This window comes from Callospermophilus lateralis, chromosome 3, assembly GCF_048772815.1.
Source record: "Callospermophilus lateralis isolate mCalLat2 chromosome 3, mCalLat2.hap1, whole genome shotgun sequence".
NCBI lineage: Eukaryota > Metazoa > Chordata > Mammalia > Rodentia > Sciuridae > Callospermophilus > Callospermophilus lateralis.
Genome location: NC_135307.1, coordinates 103,333,001 through 103,355,702, shown reverse-complemented (window position 1 = coordinate 103,355,702; position 22,702 = coordinate 103,333,001). Strand labels below are relative to the sequence as shown.

Sequence of the window (22,702 nt, the reverse complement as noted above, 5' to 3'; positions counted from 1 at the left end):
CCATGAAATTTCGAAGTGATTTAGGAGGAGAAAGAATAACCAGTGATAGTGAACAAGGTGGTAGTGTTGTTAAATTGAAGGGTCTTACTGATGTTGAAAGATTATTGGGGTCTAGAGGGAATGTGCCGAAAAGATAGTAGTAGATAGAAGGTAGGATGCTGGCATTTGCTGGAACTTGAGATTATAATGGAATTTAAATTATCAGTAAATTAAGTTCAAAATATAACCATAGAAATGAGAAGCTGAGGTTAAAAAAAAAATCTGAGTATATTGGAAGGATTATCATCATGGATGTTGGAATCATTAAGAATTATGGGTGATGCCAGAGTGACAGTCAAGATCTAAAAATAAGAAATAGGGAAGCAGTGATTGAAGGGCAGCAAATGCCTATAGTAAGTTGGGTTGATCAGTGGTATAGTTGCATGCCCTGCCACGATACAAATAGTTCTAATAGTCCCAGTACAGAAAGTGATAGATAACTATGTTTGAGAAATTCTGCAGAAGGATGAACTAAAGCATAAGCATAAAGAATATTTATATTTGCAGAAATAAAAATTTTATTGCCTATTTTATTGTGTAAAGTGGCCTGTTAAATATTCTGTTGTATTTTCATGTTTTTCAAATAAATCACCCTTTAAAAATGTAAACATATATCTTTTAAAGAATTTTTTGCTAGGTGCAATGAATTGGGAGGCTGAGGTAGGAGGATTGAAAATTGCTGGGCAGCCTCAACAATTTAGTAATACCCTCAGCAACCTAGTGAGACCCTGTCTCAAAAAATAAAAAACTGCCATGACCAACATGGCTATTAATTCAGAACACCGGCAAGGGATGATGAGGATGAAGAAAAGAGAGATAGACACACATAGAGAAAAAGCTGAGGCAAAATGGTTCATCATCCCTTGATGGGGGATGAATGACCCAGAGCTAGCTCTGCACGTTTATTATATAGTTTTTTGTCATCAAAATATTATTTGTAAGAAAGTTTCAGCAAAGCAGACAAGTCTTTGAAGATCACAGTGAAACTTGTGAGACATCGAGATTATCTTGTTATGCCCAGAATTTTCTATCCTTGAGAGTTGGTGCCTGAGCTCAAGGTCCAGACCCATACAAGTATGCGCCTTTGCAACAAACCTCCTTGGGCTGGTAATAAATAACCAAAGCAACTGGGCCACCAGATCTGCACCTTTGCTCGGGAAGTTCCCAGAGCAATGCAGCCATAAGGCAATCAGAGACCATAATCCAAATCACTGCTTTCCATAAAAAAAGGTTGGGAATGTAGCTTAGAAATAATGTGCCCCTGGGGTCAATCCCCAGTAAAGTCCTCCCCCAATCCCTGAAGAAAAAGAACTTATTTTTTTTTTTTTTAAGTTGTCAATGAACCTTTATTTTATGCATTTATATGAGGTGCTAAGAATTGAACCCAGTGCCTCACACTCTACCACTGAGCCACAACCCCAGCCTTGACAAAGAACTTAATTTTTAAAAAATTTTTGCAGGGCCGAGAATATAGCTCAGTGGTAGTCAATGGTAGAGCACTAGTGTGTGTGTGGGCCACGGTTTGATCCCTGGTGGGTGGGGACTATGAGGAATTTTATTTTCAGATTTTTTTTTCCTCCATTATTGGGGATTAAACCCAGGGCTTCACATGTGCTAGGCAAGCACTGGGCCATTGAACTACATCATCAGTCCTTTTTTTCTTTTTCTTTTTTTTAAAGGGTTTTGATCTTTCCGGATGGTAGATTTTAGATATTTTTATCTTTGGGGATTTTCGTACGGGGTTAAGGCATTTGAAATTGTGTCTTTAGGTTTATGGTTCAAATCCAATGGCAATTAGTGTCAATATATTTAGTATTATTAGTACCTGGGAGGTTTTTATATTTTATTGGGATATTATATAGTGGTGATTGCTGATAATATATAAATCACATGTGTATTCTCTGACTTCCCTATATTATTACATTAAAGACAATGATGTTAATAGTTGTTTAAAATGGGGCTATTTTTGTTACATTGCTGAATTTATAGTTTACTAGAATATTCAGTAAACTACCATGCACATGAAATTGTTCAAGTGTGTTCAAGCTATAAAATTCTCTTCCAAAATATTTTTTAGTAGCTTTTTTGGTCTGTGTAGGAGCAAATTCAAAATGTATTTCATAGTATTTGAATGAAAGGTAAGTCGTGATTTTGAGTATGTTCAGATTACTTGTATATATTATTTCTCAAATTTGAAAAAAAATCAGGCATAACAACTAACATATCTTTGGGTATATTAGGTGAACTAAATTATATTTGAAAGCAAAAATTGTTTTGGCATATTCATTATGAGATGAACTGCAACTAGATTGCTAATGAGCTTTACAGAAAAACTGAAAATCTTAATATTGAGTAAATCCTCTTGAAAAAGTATTTGAAGTATTTCTTGAAGTATACACAATACTGAATCTGGGTGTTGTAGAGTGTCTTAAGTATCTGTCTTTAGAAATTATTACTATACTGTTGCTGGGCATGGTGGTACCAGCCTATAAATCCAGCTTCTTGGGAGGCTGAGGTAGGAGAATTATAAGTTTCTGGCCAGCCTCAGCAACTTAGTGAGATTCTGCCTCAAAAATGAAAAGTAAACATCATGTACAACCAGAAGAATGAGAAATTATACTCCATTATACATGATGTATCAAAGTTCATTCTACTGTCATATATAACTAATTAAAACAAATGGGTCTGGGACCATGGCTCAGTGGTAGAGTGCTTGCCTAGCATGTGTGAGGCACTGGGTTCGATTTTCAGCACCACATATAAATAAAATAAAGGTCCATTGGGGGAAAAATAAAATAAATTTAAAAAAAGAAAAGAAAAAGAGCTGGGGATGTAGCTCAGTGGTAAAGCACTTTAGTAAAACCCTTCCCCCCCAAAAGAGAAAAAAATTACTATATTGTAAGTTTCATTCCTCATCTTAATTATATGATCAATGAGCTTTTAGACAAATGTATCTTTGAATGGTGAAAACCATAAATAAAAACATTTTAAAATAAAATAATAAATACATATCAATATTGCAAAAGTATTTCTGATATGCTAGGCTACTAAATACTTTTGTATTGTTTATGAACTGTAATATCAAATAGGCCTGAAATTCATTGGCAAAGCACAATTAAAGCTAATTTCTCAGTAGAACAATCTAATGCAGGTATTCCTTAGGAGTCATCTCTTCTTCAAGAAATGATTCAGAAATCCAAGCTCCTTTATTTTGTGCCTATACTATTTTGCTTTCCCCAGGTTATTTTCTCTTAGCCATTCCAGAGGAAAAAACATGGTGGATCCTGATTAATTACTTCTCTTCTGCTCACATTCCTTCAGCTAGAACTTGGTTATGTGTTATATATAACTTGGAAGCGAGGCTAGGAAATTTAGTCTAGAATTTTGCCCATTATAATGAGGAACCTGATTGGACAGTGACTACCAAACTGTGCCAAGGTTAAAATTATTTTTTTTCAAACAAATCTTTGAACATTTAAAAACTTTAAAAAAGAATTGGTTAAGTGATTGAAATGGTATGTATCTTGCTATTTCCTACCCACCCCACCCTAGTATTCACTCCTTCTCCCCAATGTTTGGTGGTTGGTTGAATTGTAAGGAAACTAGGTATGGTGGATATTTAGGAAAAGCTCATCTGAAAACTGCCTATAAATAATTTAATCACAGGGCTTTTTATTTGAAAGTCTAAGTTAAAATAGTTGTTCAATCATTTGAGAGTAGGATCATCTACATGCATTTTTTTTTGTACTTTTATTTATGTGTGAGACATGATGTCTTAGAACTGTAGTTAAATGTAGCTCTTGGAGAAGGGTGTCTAATTTAATTCTGTAAGAGTTTTATCAAATGTTGTTAAATAATTTTTTCATTAAAGTTAGATTAGCCTAAGGTATATGTTAAAATGTGTTTTTATTATGTATTAGCTTTATTTTAACAAATCTAAATTAACACACCGCACACTGACTTTTTAAGAATAAATATAAAGTACTAATGAATCATAATTTACTTATTTATCAGACTGAAACAAATGAAAATAAATTTTTGAAAATACATGCATTAGTGTCATCCATTTTCTGTGATAAAAAATTTTTGTTAGTATTCTGAGAGCATTTTTTTTTTTTTTTACTTAGCCACTGCCTCAGTCAGCAGCTTTTTCATCATCATACATTCTTTTTTTTTTTTGGTGTGTGTGTAAAAAATAGTACAATTTCATTTTTCTTTTTTTATTATTAGTTGTTCAAAACATTACAAAGCTCTTGACATCATACATTTGATTCACGCGGATACAGTACAATTTCTTATCTTTGCCTTAAGGAAAAACTAGAAAAAGCATCATGCTGTATTTTTAGATACTAGAGACTGGACTATCTCAGTACTGGGGCAAAGTGGCACAAAATTACTAATATCTTTTTTTTTTTTTTTTTTTTTTTTAAGAGAGAGTGAGAGAGGAGAGAGAGAGAGAGAGAGTTTTAATATTTTATTTTTTAGTTATTGGCGGACACAACATCTTTGTTTGTACGTGGTGCTGAGAATCGAACCCGGGCCGCACACATGCCAGGCGAGCGCGCTACCACTTGAGCCACATCCCCAGCCCGACTAATATCATTCTATAAATTTGGCATTATATGATAATTCAAACAACTAGCAAAATTCTAAGGGATCAAGTCTGTCAACGGAATGTGGAACTTGTGTGTGTGTGTCTAAGAGTGTGCCTATACATTTTTTGTTGATTGAATTGAGTATCCTTGACATGGAAGAACTTTAGCTGGTGGTTCGGGCGAACAGGATCCTGTTAGAATCTGGGCAAGCCTAATTGGGATTAGTAGCAGAAGAAGGCATTGTGGTAACAACACCTTAAATCTACCCCCAGTTGAAAATCTTGGTATAGTACACTATAAGACTTTGCTAGCCTTTGAGGTAAAATCTTGTTCAACATATACTGGATGGTATGTATTTTCAGCTTCCCAAGGCCAATCCTTGGAAAAAAAAGCAATAGATATATCAGGTTTTTCCTTGCCCAGTACATTATTAGGATTAGTTTTCCACTTTTTTCAGATATTACAATCTTTTAATGTAAGTCCATTTTGCAAATTTTGAACCTACAAAAAAATTAGAGTTATTATACAATGAACATGTTTATTTTCCTCTATTTGCCAATTTTTAACACATTGCATTCCCCCCGTATAATTTTTTGGGGAAACATCTTTGAAAGTAGATTGCAAACATCATGAAACTTGACTGCTAATTTTTTTTTTTTTAAGAGAGAGAGAGAGAATTAATATTTATTTTTCAGTTTTCGACGGACACAACATCTTAATTTTTTTTATGTGGTGCTGAGGATCAAACCCAGCGCCCCGCGCATGCCAGGCTAGTGCGTTACCACTAGAGCCACATCCCCAGCCCTTCACTGCTAAATTTTAAGAATATATGAATTTGTCTCTCCAAAGTACATTTTTCTAAATAGCTGTAATAATGTTTTAGTTGTAGAAATTATCATTAATTCATAATATAATTTAATGTAGTCTATAAAAATTTAGTGAAATCTATAAAATTTCTCCATTTGTAAAAGCTTATTTTTTTTTATTTGTTTGTTGTATGTCTTTTAGTGTCTTAATTTATAACAGGCTCCCATGCCCACTATTTGACTTTTTCTATTTTTTAATGACATGCTTTTTTTTTTCTTTCTTGTGTTTAGGTCAGTGATCTATAGAATGTTCCTCATTCTCAGTATGTCTGAGTGTTTACTTATGGTTAGATTCAGTTATTATATTTGGCAAGAATATTACATAGGTGAAACTGGACATTTCTTACTGCATTACACCAGGAGGCATATAAATCAGGCTGCCTTAAAACAAGTGCAGAATTTGATCACTTGGTCAATGAAGTGACAATCTCTATATCTGTATCTTTTCCTTTATAATTAGTAAATAATCTGTAGGATGGTACTATGAATATCGTGTTCCCTCGTGACTTTTACCTGATGGTTTCAGCACTCATTGATGATCTTTGCTTAAATTAGTTTGTATATATGGGGGTTGTAAAATGAAAATTTTAATTATGTCAACCTTTCACATTTATTGACTGGTTTTTTATAGCTGTTAAAATTCCTGACAAGGTAAAAACTAATTAAAGTTGAAATCAGAACTATTATGTCAGTCTAGGTAGGTCGTCCTTACCTGTCCTACCTCTCAGTTTATATTTCTGTTTCAATGTATTGCATTGCCCAGTCTATTATTACTTAGGGACTTTTTTTTCTTTCTTTCTTTTTTTTTTTAAAGAGAGAGTGAGAGGGGGAATTTTTAATATTTATTTTTTAGTTCTCGGCGGATACAACATCTTTGTTTGTATGGGGTGCTGAGGATCGAACCTGGGCCGCACGCACGCCAGGCGAGTGCACTACCACTTGAGCCACATCCCCAGCCCACTTAGGGACTTTTCAATGCATTCTCTCATACACGTTTTGGTGTTTTTTTTTTTTTTTTTTTGGTTAGATCTCTTAGTTTTTGTTACCAGATTGGATTGTAAACTATGTTCATGAACCTAGGATGATCTTTTTTTTAATATTTATTTTTTAGTTGTAGTTGGACATAATACCTTTATTTCACTTATTTACCTTTATGTGGTGCTAAGGATCGAACCCAGGGTCTTGCACATGTGAGGTGAGTGCTCTACCGCTGAGCCACAACCCCAACCCTAGGATAATCTTAACAAGAAAAAAGTATATAGAATTTTGAGAGAGTGGAATAAACATTTAAGTGACTTAAGTTGAATAGTTAGTTGAAAACAGTAACCATTCAGTTAAAGGATAAATTTATCAATCTAATTATGAAGGGAAGACAAGTGATAGAGTAGTTGTTAGTTCGTAAAGCATTCACTTGGTTATACATTGTGTAAATTCAAACTTAAATCTTTTTTTTTTTCCAACTCAATCTACTTTTACCATTCCACAGAACATGTTTTTAGGTAACGTTACCTTGAGGCTCTTTGTTGTTCACAGAAGTTCAAGCCAAAAATAATATATTAGCCTAGCAAAATGATATATTAGCCTGGAGAAGTTTTGTGCATTTGTAGTATAGGGAATTTAATGTATCTGAAAAGAATGTTACACAAAATGGGTGAATTTCATTTTTTTTTTTTTTGGTATTGAGGATTGAACTCAGTGGCACTCGACCACTGAGCCACATTCCCAACTCTTTTTTATTTAGAGATAGGGTCTCAGTAAGTTGCGTAGTTCCTTGCTTTGGCTGAGGCTGGCTTTGAACTCAGGATCCTTCAGCGTCAGCCTCCTGAGCTGCTGGGATTACTGGAATGCACCAGTAGTAAATTCCATTTTTTAGATGCTCTCTCTATATATTTAAAATGGGAAAGGTTAGGAAAGTTAAATCTAGAATAAAAAGTAGTTGTCATCATGTTTTAGAATTAATAAATTACCCATATGACAAAAAGCTGGAGACCGACCAGTGGTTTTTATTAAGGGAGGAATCTGCCAAGTTTTCCAGTAGAATGTCTTTCTCATAGGTGCTCAGTTAGCACTTATGACTTTTATTATGATAGTTTTTCACTTCTAGATAATTGGATATATTTAAACATTTATTAGTAACAATATTTCTTTTTTGCATTTTAGATTATCCCCATAAGTATGGTCCACAGGGGGGCTGTGCAGATCATTCAGTATTTGAAAGGATGAAGAAGTACCAGATGACTGGCGTAGAGGAAGTAACACAGGTAAGGATTTTAACATTAGTTTGCATTTAAGAAATAAAAATGAACGTGGACACTTGTTTCTTCATTTAAGAATGTATTTTTTAGAATTTCTGAAAGATCCCGGTCTTCACCATATAATTGGCAAAACATTGATATTTTTTGTTTGAAGAGGTCAGGTAACTTAAAGAGGTAGTACTAAGATTTGAGAACATTCTCTATGACTCAAAAAACATTATATTCTGTGTCCAAAATATGTTGTTTTACATGTTTCATCATATTTTTTTTTAAAGTTGAATCTGAACTTGTATTTTATATAAATGTAAGCATTTGTATTTGGGTTAAAATTAGGGTTACTTATTTGCCCTGATTTGCCTACGTGTCCCCCAGTTTTATCATTGAAAGTCCTGTGTTCCTAGACAAAACATGATGCTTGTTCACCCTTATAAAAATCTCAATGCTTTTGATATTTTAATTGTAAGGTTTTTGTTTATTTATTTATTTTTTGCCATTTGGGTGTTTTTTTTTTAATTTTAATTTTTGGTTTTTTTCTTTAGTAATAGTGACAAATTTATAGTTATCAAAACAAGTTGAGAAAACAGTCACTGACCAATAAAGTAGGCATTAGCTCTAAAACAAAACAAAACAAAACAAAACAAGTTGAAAATGTAAAAAACGTTTTCTTTTGTGATAAAACATGATTTGGACATATTTTCTAAAAGTGATAGCATATAATAATTCTTGAGCTATGTGGATTTATATTCAGATCTATTACTTGATCTGCAATGGCATATGCATTTCTGTTTCAGGTGAAAGAATATTACATGAGATTTTATTCTGTATTCACTGAACAGATATACTATATATCATAGAGTGTAGTAAATTCTAGGAATATGAGGAAAGTAAGATAAAGGCCTGTTCTCCAAAAAGCTTAAAGTTTAATTAGAGATACAGAGAAACACTTGAGGGGCGTAAGAGACAGAAGAGGATTAAGTACAAGATAATGCTCCACACACAAGAGAATAGGTAACTTATTTTGGGGTATATTTGAGGGCATTAATCAGAAACTAACAGAATAAGCAGGGGTTGGTTTAGTCATGGGGAGATGGAAAGAATATTTCAGGCAGAAGGAACAGTACATTAAAAAGGCCAGAGAGGCAGGAAGATCAGTAAAGAATCTTTAACTTAAGGGGAGAATCCAAGTCTAGAGTTTAAGAAATTAATTAGAAATTTTTTAAGTTATTCAGTTGATAGTGACTTCTGCTAAGGTATCAGCAATATGGAAAGAGAAGACTCAGAAGAATTTAGCAGAATGGCTTGATATAACATTCATATACAAAAGTAGGTCACATTTATTTGTATTAGCAGTAGACTACCAGGAATACAATGAAAGAAGGGACATGTTAATGGTAATATCATGTATTACTGAATAAATGTAAAAAATTATAAGGTGTATATAAGAAAAATCATAAAACTTTATAAAGAAATATTAAAAGAAGATTAGTTTTAAATAAATGGAGGAATGTACCATGTTAATGAAAATGCAAGTGTGATATATATTACAATTTGTGAATCTAAAACATTACATGGAAAAGTAAGTACTGAGAAGTAGGAACCTATGTAAAGGTGGTGAGCAGGAAAGAGGAATTTATTCTGGCAGGTTTGTTAAGGCTTATTATGGTAATTAAAGTGTGTGATATTAGAAGAGATTAACAAAGTGGCTAGAACAGAATTGAGGGCTTAGAAACAAACCCATACATTTATTAAACTTTGTTATGTTGTTGAGCTGTATCAAATTAAGAAATGTAGTAAGCAATTTGAGTGAAGCCAGAAAAGATGTTTATTCTTTTGGAAAAAGGTGAAGTTGGATCTCTATCTCATGTTATATTTAAAAACAAAAGTCCAGAGGGATTAAAGCATTGAATATCTAACATGAAAACTTTGAAACTCTCTAAGAGTACAGATTTCCCTTTCCAGCTGTGATAGAATATCTGGTGTCCAACTGGGCCTCCTCTGATATTACTACTAGAAAACTGAACAAAATACAGTATGTGAAATGGTTGTTTTCAGAAAACACTGGAGAATAGGCAATGCAGGATTGAGATCTTTGAGAATTTAACTGAATACTAAACTGTTCCTGCACAGGGTGAGATTCTATGAGGAAACTACTAAAAAAAAGGACTGGGGGGGGGGAATCTAATCGAACCATTATCAAAAATTACACTTGGAAGAGAAACTAAGCCATGAAAGGAATAGGGCTAATCTAATCCTAAAAGTAAAGGCTATTTCAAACCTGCCTTAACTGAACAGAAAAATAAGCCTAAAAAAAAGTCAAGGTTATTTTCAAATCAATTAGCTGCCTGTCAAGGGGAAGAAAAAGCTCAGTAAACTTGTTATAGGAACACAGTAAATCCAGATACTCAATGATGCATCATTCACAACATCCCAGCATTCAAAGAACATTCTCAGTTGACAAGAAACCAAAAAAAATGTGATCTGTAAACAGGAGAAAAGCCACTCAGATAGAAACAGAACCAAAAATTACAGGAATTAGCAGACAAGGACTTTGCAACAACTACTATTAATATGTTCAAAGAATTAAAGCTGTGAGCACAAAAAGAAGAGAACAGAAATTATGATTTTTTTCCTCCTTTTCGTAGTGCTGGGGGACTGAACCCAGAGCTTTATACATACTAGTCAAGCACCTTACCACTGAGCTACATCCCTAGCCTTTAGAAATTATATAAAGAACCAAAAGGAACTTTTAAAACTAAAAGTACATTATCTGAAGTGAAAATTTTAATGGATAGGTTAAGAGCAAATTAATTAGCATAGAAGTCAATAAGAGTACACTTGATGGAAGAACAATAGAACAATAGAAATTATTCAGATCTAGGCATAGAGAGTAAATAATTGGAATCCAAAATGCAGAAAGAATATTTAAAAATTAATAGTCTTGAAACTTTTCATATATGAAGAAAAATTTCAACCCATGGTCCAAGAAGCTCAATGAAACTCAAGCAAGATAAACACAAAGACATGCCAGGTTATATAACAATTAAATTATTGAAAACATCTGAAAATGAGAAAATTCATTAAAGTAGCTAGAGAAAAGAAAATGCATTTACATGTGGGAAAGAAATAAGTATAATTATGGACTTCTCCACACAGTGCAAGTCAGAAGACATAGAGTGAAATCTTCAAGGTGTTGAAAGAAAATCCCTTATTGTATAGTCTATGAAAATAAATTTCAGAAGTGAGGGCAAATTAAAAATCTTTTTAGGCTGGGAACAGTGTTGCCAGTCTTTAGTCCTATTTACTCAGGAGGCTGAGAAAGGAGGCTCCTTTGAGTTCAGCAGTTCAGGGCCTATGTAACAATAACAGTAACATCAAACTTTTCATTTTATTTATTTATTTATTTTTTGTTTTTGTGGTGCTGGGAGTTGAACCCAGGGCCTTGTGCATGAAAGGCAAGCACTCTACCAACTGAGCTATATCCCCAGCCCAAAAAACTTTTTAGACAAACAAAACCTACAAGAAAAGTTTAACCTACAAGAAAAGTTAAAAAAAAGAATCCTCCCAGGTTTTTTTTTTTTAAAGAGATCTGTACCTTCAGAAATCTTTAAGGATATTTTTCAGGTAGAAAAAGGATACCAGATGGAAATTCAGTCCTAAACAAAAGAGCGAAGAGCATAAAATAATAAATATGTAGGTAAATATAAAGGCCTTTTTTCCTCATTTGAAAATTTCTTCAAGTTATTATAACTTAAAATAATGACTAAAATCTAAGAATTAGACTTTATTGTAATAGCACAGAAGACAAGAGAAAGAAAAACAGAAGTAAATTGTTATATCTTTCTTACTATATAAGTTAAGTAGGGCTCAGCAAACTCTAGCCTGTGGGCTTGAAATTTGCTTTTGTAAATAAAGTTTTATTGGAACACAACTATATCCATTTCTTCAATGCATTATCTGTGGCTGCTTTTGGACTGCAGTGGCAGAGTTCAATAGTTGTGACAGAGACCATATGATGTGATCATCTAAGTATTTGCTGTCAAATATTTAATAAAATATTTGCAGAAATATTGCCTGCCCTCCAGCAGCCACTGGAAAAAAAAGAGCAGGGGTGTATAGCACAACAACAAAATCAAATGTAATTAAAAATGCTCAGTTAATCCAAAAGAAGGTAGGAAAAGAGACACAGAGGAACAAAGAACAGATAAGACAAATAGAACATGAATACCAACTTGGTGAGTTTAAATATCACCATATCAATAATATCATTAAATATAAATGGACTAAATATATTAATTAAAAGCTAAGATGGTTAGAGGACTTAAAAAAGTAAGCTCAAATCTAATAAAAATATAAAGGCACAGAGTTGGAAAGTAAAAGGATGGCAAAACACACCACATAAGCACTAATCATAAATGTTATTTGAATTCATTATCATTAGAGACAGAGAAAGACATTCCTAATGATAAGAGTGTCAGTTTACCAGGAAGAAATAACAGTTCTAAATGTTAGTTAATACAGCAGTTAATGATAGAGCTATAAAACATATGAAGGAAAAGCTGACAAAACTGAAAGGAGAAATGGAAAAATCCCACAAATTGTTAAGATCACACTCATTTCTGAATAGACAGATTTATAGAACAAGTAAACAGAAAATTGTAAGAATATAAGAACACTTGAACATCCCTGTCAAACCAATCTAACTATCACTTATAGAATTCTCGTACAGTAGCACAGAATACACATTCTTTTAAAATGTACATGGAAAAATGTATTTGCTGAATTATACTAGGTCATAAAGTAAATATTGATAAATTTGAAAGGATTGAAATGATGTAAAGTAGTACCTTAGGTCTCAAGGGAATTAAATTAGAAATCTGCAAAAAAAATCTAGAAAGTCTCCAAATGTTTGGAAATTAGATCATACACTTCTAAATAATATAAATCACAAAATAATAATATTTGTGAGATTTAACCAACATAGTGCTTAAAAAAAAATACAAGCTTTAAATGATCATGTTAGAAGATTTAGAAATCAGTTATATAAGCATTCATCTTCAAGAGTTAGATATGGAAGTACAAATTAAACCCTAATTAAGTAGAAGGAAGAAAACAACAGAAAAAAAGTTATCAATGAGGTACAAGACAAGCAGAGAAAAGCCAATGGAAAAGATTAATATAATTGGTAAACTTCTAATTTAATCAAGAAATGAAGAGAAGATAGGACTGTGGATGTGGTTTAAAAAAAATAAAGAGAACACAGAAATTATCTGGGCTGAAAGATTGTATAATACAGTAGAAATTAATAGTTTTAGTGCATATTTTGAATATCTTGAGCCAATAAATTCAGTAGTATCTTTTTTAAAGTTACAAATTCAGAAAACAGCACAAACAATAGTAGAATATGTGTATGTATGACTAAAATTAAGTTGATACTTAATAATTTTCCATAAAGAAAAACTTAAAACCCATGTATTACTGTTGAATTTCAAATATTTAAAAAGAAATAATTGCTATCTTACATAAGTCCTTAAGAAAATAAAGAAGGGGAAACAACATATTTTATGAGGCCAACAACATTAGTTTAATTCTAATAATAGATAAAGATATTACAAGAAAACTAAACTATAGTCTAATATCCCTCATTAATATAGGTGTAAAATATCTTTAAAAAATATTAGCAAGTGATATCCAGTGGTGTAACGCATTATGGTTAAATGAGGTTTAAACCAGAAATGCAAGATTGATGAATATTAGAAAAGCAATCAATGCAAACCTATTGTATGAACATAATAGAGGAGGAAACTCCTATAATTATGTAAATAGACTAATAACAAAGTATTTTTAAAGTTTCAACAGTCAACCACCACTTGACAAATTTAGAATGGAAGGAAATTTCCTCAGACTGTTAAGAACTTCTATAAAAACTTTATAGATGATACAATATTTAATAGTGAATTGACCAAATTCTTTTTTTCTTAGATCAGGAACAAAGAAAGGATGCCATTTTTGCTTTTTCCAACATTGTATGCCAAGTCTGAGTCAGTGTAATAAAGGGGTGGGGGAGGGACATTCAGAAGTAAAACTGCCTTTATTCACAGGTGACTTAACAGTATACCTAGAAAATCCAAAGGAATCTTGGAAAAGATACTGGAATGAATATGAAATTTACCAAGGACATAGGCTATAAAGTCAATATGCAAAAATCAAGTGCATTATATATACTTATAATGAACATTTAGAAAATGAAAAAAAATTAAAATAGTTTTTTAGTTGTAGATGGACACAATCCCTTATTTTATTTATTTATTTTTATGTGGTACGGAGGATCAAACCCAGTGCCTTATAAATGCCATGCAAGCACTCTACCACTGAGCTACAATCCTAGCCTCTAGAAAATAAAAAATTAAAAATCTAAAATGACATCTAAAATATAAAATACTTACAATAAAATTAACAAAATATGTACAATCAGTGTACATGAGAAAGAACTACAGGCATCATACCAAGAAAAAGTAAAGATCTAAATAAATGGAGAAATATGATAAATACATGTATTCATAGCTGGAAGGCTCAATATTTATATGCCACTTTTCCCCAAATTGTTATGTAGTTTGCTGTACTCCCTATAAAAAAATTCCTATAAAAAAAAATTTCTCTAATAATTGACAAACTGATTTTAAAAATTATTTTGTAACGTACAGAACCTAGAATAGCCATAATAATTAAGGAAAAAACAAAACAAAAATCCTTACACTTACTTGTACTACCTGATTATAAGACTTAATACAAAGTGACAGTAATCAAAATAGTGTCATTAACCTAAGAGTAAATGTGTAGATCAGTGGAACAGAATAGACTCTTCATATGGTTAGCTGCTTTTTTGGGGTGGTGGTGGTGGTGCTGTGGATTGAACACAGGGGTACCCAACCTCTGAACTACACCCCCAGCTCTTTTTAAGAAAGCACCTTGCTGCGTGTCTGGTCATGTGTCTTGACCAGATGGTCAGTTGATTTTTGCAAAGGTCCCAAGGTGATTGGAGGAAAGAATGGTCTTTAAAACAAATGGTACTGGAAAATTGGATATCCATATAAAACAAAATTTGAGCCTCACCTACACTTTACACCTTATATAAAAAATGAACTTAAAATGATTAATAGACCTGCATGTTAAAACTAAAACTTATAGGGAAAAGCACAGGAGATATTTTTGTGACTTTGGAATAGATAATTTCTTACTGCATAGTGCCCTACCAAAAATGTGTGAAGTGGACCTTATCAGGATTAAAAACTTGCATTTCAAAAGGCACTGTTAAGAAAATGTAAAAACAAACCACAGACTGTGATAAAATGTTCACAATACATGTACCTGAATATGGCTTCTCATCAGAATGTGTAACAAACCCTTATAATTGTCAAAAATACACAGTTAAAAAGTACATAAAGCATTTGGAAAGATAACCTCACAAAGTTAGACATGGCTAGGGTGATGGCTCAGTGGTAGAGTGCTTGCTTAGCATGCATGAAGCACTGGGTTCAATCCTCAGCACCACATAAAAATAAAATAAAGACATTGTATCCACCTAAAACTAAAAAATAAATATTTAAAAAAAGTATTTTGAATTTTTAGGTAAAGAAACCCTTTGAATAAGACAAAATGTTTGACTATAAAAAGATACATTTCATTATGTAAAAACCTAAAAACATCTTAAAATGAAAACAAGTTTTGAACTTTGAGAAATATTCATAAAGCATAAAGTTAATAAAGACTTGTGTTTTTTTAAAGTAGTATTCCTTCTGCTTAGAACAGCTAATAAAGATCAATTTGGCTTCAAAGTACAAATACAAATATTCAAAAAGTATGTTTTTTATATTTATATGTGTTTCTGCATGTATGTGTATGTGGATGTATCTATTTGAAGGCATTGGAAAGATAAAAAGGTTGTGAAGAATTGTGGAACCTAGATTTTGAAAAAGTGTATACCTAGAAAGGAGAGTCAAATAAGGACAGCTAATGGCTGAGAATATCCAAAATGTGACAGAGGGACATCAAGCAATAAATTTAGTAAGCCCTGTAATTATGGCAGGATAACTACTTTACATTACTAAACATTATTAGAAAAGTCTGAAGTCCAAAGATATACTCTTAAAAATAACCAGTGGAAAAAAGTCTGTTCATCTTCAAAGACACAACAGTAAAAATGGCAGTTCATTTCTGTTGGAAACACTTGGAATCTGAAGACAATGAAATGTGCAGAAGTACAGTAACTGCCATCCTAGAGTGCTATAAATACTGAAAATGGGTAAATAAAATAAAGACATTCTAAATTGAGAGCATAAACACAAGAACTTACTGAATTGTTCTTTTCCAATGAAAAGATTATAGGCTCAGATGATAACTTAAAGATGTAGGAGTGAATGAAGAACAACACGGTGGATAATTCTAAGTGAATATTTATTGTATATTCCGAAGAATTAATAAAAAGGTTTATAGGACTGTATATGCCCATACATTATGTATATGGGTATATAGAGGTAGACAAATAGGAAAATGTAATTAACCTATTCTGAAATTGTTACATTTTCTGTGAATAGGCAAATGTTCTAATTCTTTTGATTTTGATAAGTCAAGGACTATATTGTTATCTTTATGATAACTTCTAAAGATGTTAGTAAAATATATAACTAAAAGGCTAATAAATAAAAAGGCTGGATTTGAGGCTGGGGTTGTAGCTCAGTGGCAGAGTGCTTGCCTAGCACTTGTAAGGCAGTGGGTTTGATACTCAGCACCACACAAAAATAAATAAATAAAGGTACTGTGTTTATATACAACTAAAACCAACAAAAACAAAAAACCTATTAAAAAAAAAAGCTGGATTTTGTAATGTGCACCTGTAGTCCCAACTGTTCTGGAGGCTCAGTCAGGAGGAGCATGTGAACCCATAAGTTCAAGATCAACCTGGTCAACAGAGCAAGTCTGTTTTAAAATGAAAAACTAATAAAGGGAAATGGCTATAATAATAAAAACCAAAAATCCAGAAGAGGACATGTGAAAGAAAGGAGAATATATGAGACAGACACGACAAATACGAAATAAATAATAAAATTATTTTATACCCAGTGATATCAGTAATTATATTAAAAGATAATTGAATTAAATGTACCAATTAAAAGATAATAATCAGCTGAGCACAGTGGTGCATGCCTATAATCCCAGTGGCTTGGGAGGCTGAGGCAGGAGAATCACGAGTTCAAAGCCAGCCTCAGCAAAAGTGAAGTGTTAAGCAACTCAGTGAGACCCTGTCTCTAAATAAAATATAAAATAGGGCTGGTGATGCGGTTCAGTGGTTGAGTACCCCTGAGTTTAATCCCCGGTAATGTGCTCACCCCCAAAATATAATGATCGTCAACTTCATTTAACAAAAAACAACAACAACAACAACAACAACAACAACAACAAAACAACAGCAGGAAATGGTAGTGCATGCCTGTAATCCCAATAAATTGGGAGGCTGAGGCAGGAGATTACAGATTTGAGGCCAGCCTCAGTAATTTAGTGAAGCTCTAGGCAACTTCATGAGGGCCTAAGCAATTTAGTAGGAAGGATCCTGCCTCAAAATAAAAAATAAGAAAAAAAGAGCTAGGTACGTAGCTCACTGGTAAAGTGCCCTTGGATTTAATTCCCTGTATAAAAAAACAACTTTATTTCTACAGATTTAACTCTTAAATGATAAACCCAAGTATCCCACTGTGTATAAAGGCCAAGAGTACAGATAAATGGCATCAGTAGATATAAATTATTTAATGCATAAATATATTAATTACTAACATAGGTATGTTGTAATGATAAAAGGTTCAGTTCCCCATGATGTTATAATAATCTTAAATTTGTACATTATACCATAATTTCAAAGTGTAGAAAGCAAAAATGACAAAACTGAAAAACATTAGAAAAACTACACGATGGGAAACTTTAATATATCCTCTCATTAATGAAGAGAGTAGTCAAACAAATAAAACCCAGTAAAGGTATGAGAGATCTGAACCACTTGATTAAACAACTTGACCACTTTTCTATTAATTTCTCTGCTTAGAAGTCTATTTTACATTTAAAACTGACTTCTTAATTTAAATCTTTTCTTTAAAAAATATTTTCATATTAAAGCAATCAGGATTATTTTTATGGAGTAAAACATTTTGCTACTTCAGCAGTAGCTAACTTCAACATATAACTCCTTTTTGTATAGACTAACATGATTGTAAATATGAACTGCATACACAAATATATGTACTTGAAGTTCTTCTAAATAATTTAATAAGTGACCAAAGTGTACAGACTGGAATGTTGACATACCTAAATGAAAATCTTGAGCAAAATAGTATGAAAAATATGCTTAGAGGCATTTTCCTCAAATGCATTATTATTTAGACCTGTATAACTAGCTTTTTCTGACTTTTGGTACTCATGTATAATGTGAATTTAAAACAATTATTGTGTATATTTATTGTGTGTATTGTATAGATATAGCACAATGTTATGGGATAAACATAATAGTTATTATAGTAAAGCAAATTAATATGTTCATCATCTTACATAGTTATTCCCCTTTTTGTATAATACAAAATTTTAACTTTGTATATGTTCACAGGGAATTGTCAAGGGAGAAGAAAGGTATAAAATGTGAGTGTAAATTTGGAATTTTGGCTTAGAATTTAATTCAGGTCATATCTGACTCTATTATAAAAATTCACTTGAAATTATGTTTTTAGATGACACATATTTGAGTGTTTGAATTCAATAGTAGTGGTAATTGTTTAAAAAAATACTGTCTACTATTTTGGGCCAGGGCTGGGGATGTAGCTCGGTAGTACCCCTGAGTTCAGTCCCTGGTAGTACTCCTGAGTTCAGTCCCCGGTACTCCTTCAAAAAAGGTGAAGAAATTTCTTGAATAAATAATAGATCATGTATATGGAAAATATTGTACAATCACAAGTGATTCTAATGATCAATTTTTAAAGATACTGACATAATATTTGAAGTTATGTTTGGGGTACAGGTTTATAATTTGATACATGTATACTATAATGATCAAATTAAAGTACTTATTAGTTTTTCCATCTCTTCAGATATTATCATTTCTGGGTTTTGGGAACCCTCAGGCTCATCTCCGTAGTTATTTTGAAATGTATAATATTTGTTGTAGACTTTCATTGCCCTACCATGCCATATAACACTTGAACTACTTCCCTCTCCTCTGTGTTTTGGTACCCAATTAGCTACCCTCTCACACTCCTCTTTCCCTTCCTAGCCTCTATGGCCTCTGTTTTTAATGGCATTGGAAATACCTTTGGTGTTATATATGACACATACTATGAAGAAATTGTTTAGTATATGTATTCTTAACTATAATATTATAGTAGGGAAGCATGCTGATGATCAGAAATGACTGTTTTTGACATATAGACACCTCAAGAAGAACATGCTGCTAATGGTCCAGAACTCCTGAGGAAAAAACGTACAACTTCAGCTGAAAGAAATACTTGTCAGCTTTATATTCAAACTGATCATCTTTTCTTTAAATATTATGGAACACGAGAAGCTGTGATTGCCCAGGTATTTATTATTATGTACTATCTTAGGATTTCTCTTTTTTTTTTTTTTTGAATTATAGCTGTATTTCCTTTTAGAAACTAAAGTTAATGAGTATGTATCTTTTTTGGGGAAAAAAAGAGTATGTATTTTCATTGTGATGTGATGAAATATGTAAGATAAAAGCAGAGATAATTGAAAGCCCAGTGAGGATATTTTACAGTCATTTGGGAGAGATATAAGAAACTGATTTCCTAAAGGAGATAATGACCCTGAAGCTTTGGTGTTTTTTTTTTCCCCCTCCAGATGGAGGTGGGGTACTATTAAGGATTAAATCTAAAGCCAGCCTCCTTTATGTTAGATAAACATAAAGCTTACCTTGAAAAACAGAGTTCAATTTTCATTTGTGGTCTTAAAGGAGAAAAAGGAGAGAAATTTCTTGCCCAGTTCAATGGTGCATGCTTGTAATCCCAGTGGCTCGGTAGGATGAGACAGGAGGATCATGAGTTCAAAGCTGGCTTCAGCAAAAGCGAGGTGCTAAGCAACTCAGTAAGATCCTGTCTCTAAATAAAATACAAAATAGGGCTGGGGATGTGGCTTGTGGTTGAGTACCCCTGAGTTCAATTCCTGGTAAACCCTCCCCGCGCCCCCCCCCCAAAAAAAAAAATATATATATATATTATATAATTTCTTTCTGTATTCTCATTGTACTTAGCATTATTTAAATCAAATTATTATTTGCACTTGTGTCTTCTCAGTCCTTCTCAGTATAAAATTATAAATTTTTTGAGGGTATCTATCAAAATGTTCTTCATGTTGAAGATACCCAGTAAGAGTCTGAACATGTTTTTGACTCAAAGAGTTTGAGACTGACAGTATGGAGCTACCACTAATATAAATGATGAATTCATTATGGTGATAGAATTGAGCTTAATTTTAGACATGTGTAAAAGCCAGTTAATATTCCCTTAGAATATTGAAAATGTGGCACTGGAGCTTGGAGAATGTTAACCTTGAGCTTTCTGCATGGAATTGAAGAGTACAAAAGATACAGTTGAAATGTGAGGAAAGTGAAATTGAAGAAGCAAGTAGGGGATATAGTAAATAGGATGAGAAAGAAAAACTATTAAGGAAAAACACAAAAAGGAGTTAGGAGATTAAGTAGGATTAGACAAGCAACAAACAACACCTTCAAAGCAAGATGTATAGCTAATTGTATCATTGTCAAGAAATCAAAAGAGAATGATTTCAGAAGGTAGTTGGTTTTTAGTTGCTAGAAGATTACTGATGAATTTTGAGTTGGCAGAGATACTGAGTTTCAAGAAATGTAAAAAATTAAAGAAAAATATGGTGGCTTAGAAATGAGATGGAATTTGGGGGGTTCTGGGGAATATGTAATACACAAGTTAATTGGTAGTAAGAGGAAAATGATTCAGTGTGGAAATAATATAAAAGAAAGGCATTGATGTTCTTAAATATCTACAATGCCTTTGAAGAAAAACAGTGTTCTTGAATGTCCAGTAAGAATTGAGATCAAGAATAAAGAAAAATTACCCTTTAAGAAATAGTTACTCTGAAGAATGTAGAGATGGATAAAGATAGGGAAGTCTAAAGGTAAAGACAAGGGGAAGTCAAGTGAAGCACGAGCATTTCTCTTGAGAAATATTTGAACCACCATTGTTGGGAATGGAGTAGAAATAATGAAAATTGACTATAGCATTGATTGGTAGACAGCTGCAGTTAGCATGAATTTATAATGGATCCTATCAGCACTGTTATACCTTTTATTAGCAATGTTGGGCAGTTGGGGCCACTTTTGAAATTTTTATTATGAATGCTTTTCCTTGATCATCTTGTATTACGTTTCTTCAAAAATGTTTTGACAGCTAGGGATGTGGCTTAGAGGTAGAGCATCTGCCGGGCAGATGTGTATGAGGCCCTGGATTCCATCCCTAGCACCATACACACACACAGACACACACACCCACACAGACACAAACACACACACACAGTATATATGTGTTGCCACATAAAATGGTAGCAAGATTGCTTTTTGTAAATGAAGTTGGGAAGATTGTATACAGAGTGGGGTGTGTGTGTGTGTGTGTGTGTGTGTGTATATGTATATAGAAGACAGAGAGTTTAGTTGGGAGTCAACTAGATAAACAGAAGCCTTTTGTGTCCTGTGGGTGTGTTTATCTCTTTTAGAATTTAGTAAAATCTGACTGTCTTTTTTTTTTTTAATTTATTTTTTAGTTGTAGATGGATGCTATATACATACACACACACTTACACGCACATATGCACACACATACATATATATAATTTTTTTTTTTTTTGTGATGCTGAGGATCGAACCCAGTGCCTCATGCATGCTAGGCGAGCGCTTTACCTCTGAGCCATAACCCCAGCCCTGTGACTGTGTCTTTTTTATTTTCATATTATCTTCTTCTTCCACTCCCAAGAAAAAACCTTTTCTGTTTTGCTCACCAGTATGTCTGCAGGGCCTAAAACAGTTTTAGTATATGGAAAGTGGTTAACAAAGCTTATAGAACATGTATTAGTCCAGCAATAGAAGGACTAAAGGCTGGGAATGACTGAGTGTTCTGATTATTTTCAGGGAAGTTATTACAGAAAATATTTGAGCTGAGTCTTAAGGATAAATAAAGATATTCTAGGCATGAAAAAAATAGGCATATGACATTGAATGATGGGCATATGAAACAGTTTTTATATGACTTAAAGCAAGAATAATGCCTTTCTTTTGGCTACAAAAGAGTCTAGAAAGACACAGTCTCTTTCCTCTCAGCCCTAGTTCATTAACCTTTTTCTTCTCTCAGCCCTGGCTCACTAATCTTTATTTTTTTTTCTTTTCAATATATAATATAGACATATTAAAATTTAAATGCTTTTGAATATAAGTAATGCTTGATTTTGGAAATGGAAATTCATAATTTTCTTAATATTTCATCATTGCTTCTAAAATTTTTTTTTTTTTTTTTTAACTGATAGATATCCAGTCATGTTAAAGCAATTGATACAATTTACCAGACCACAGACTTCTCTGGAATCCGTAACATCAGTTTCATGGTGAAACGCATAAGAGTAAGGAACTTCAATAATTGAAGACATTAAAAAAGTGGAACAAAAAGGACTTTGTTTATAAAATGAAAAATGCTTGGTTTTTTCTTCATCTTTATGCATTAAATAATTTATATCTACTGATGCCATTTATCTGTACTCTTGGCCTTTATACACAGTGGGATACTTGGGTTTATCATTTAAGAGTTAAATCTGTAGAAATAAAGTTGTACAGTTTTTTATTGGATTAATTTACCATTAAGAAAGCCCTAACCTCTCA

At 32.6% G+C, this 22,702-nt stretch overlaps 1 protein-coding gene across 2 annotated transcripts in view; it reads left to right on the top strand.

Annotated features, from left to right (window-relative positions):
- The window catches only part of Adam10 (ADAM metallopeptidase domain 10), a 159,775-nt gene that overhangs the window by 87,247 nt on the left and 49,826 nt on the right, over positions 1 to 22,702 (top strand). The window contains exons 5-7 of one of the 2 annotated variants that reach the window (XM_076850855.1): positions 7,661 to 7,761; positions 19,216 to 19,365; positions 22,354 to 22,446. In XM_076850855.1, the coding sequence (XP_076706970.1) occupies positions 7,661 to 7,761; positions 19,216 to 19,365; positions 22,354 to 22,446 (344 nt within the window). The remainder of the gene's footprint in view (positions 1 to 7,660; positions 7,762 to 19,215; positions 19,366 to 22,353; positions 22,447 to 22,702) is intronic. The other variant, XM_076850856.1, reaches the window with a different exon arrangement.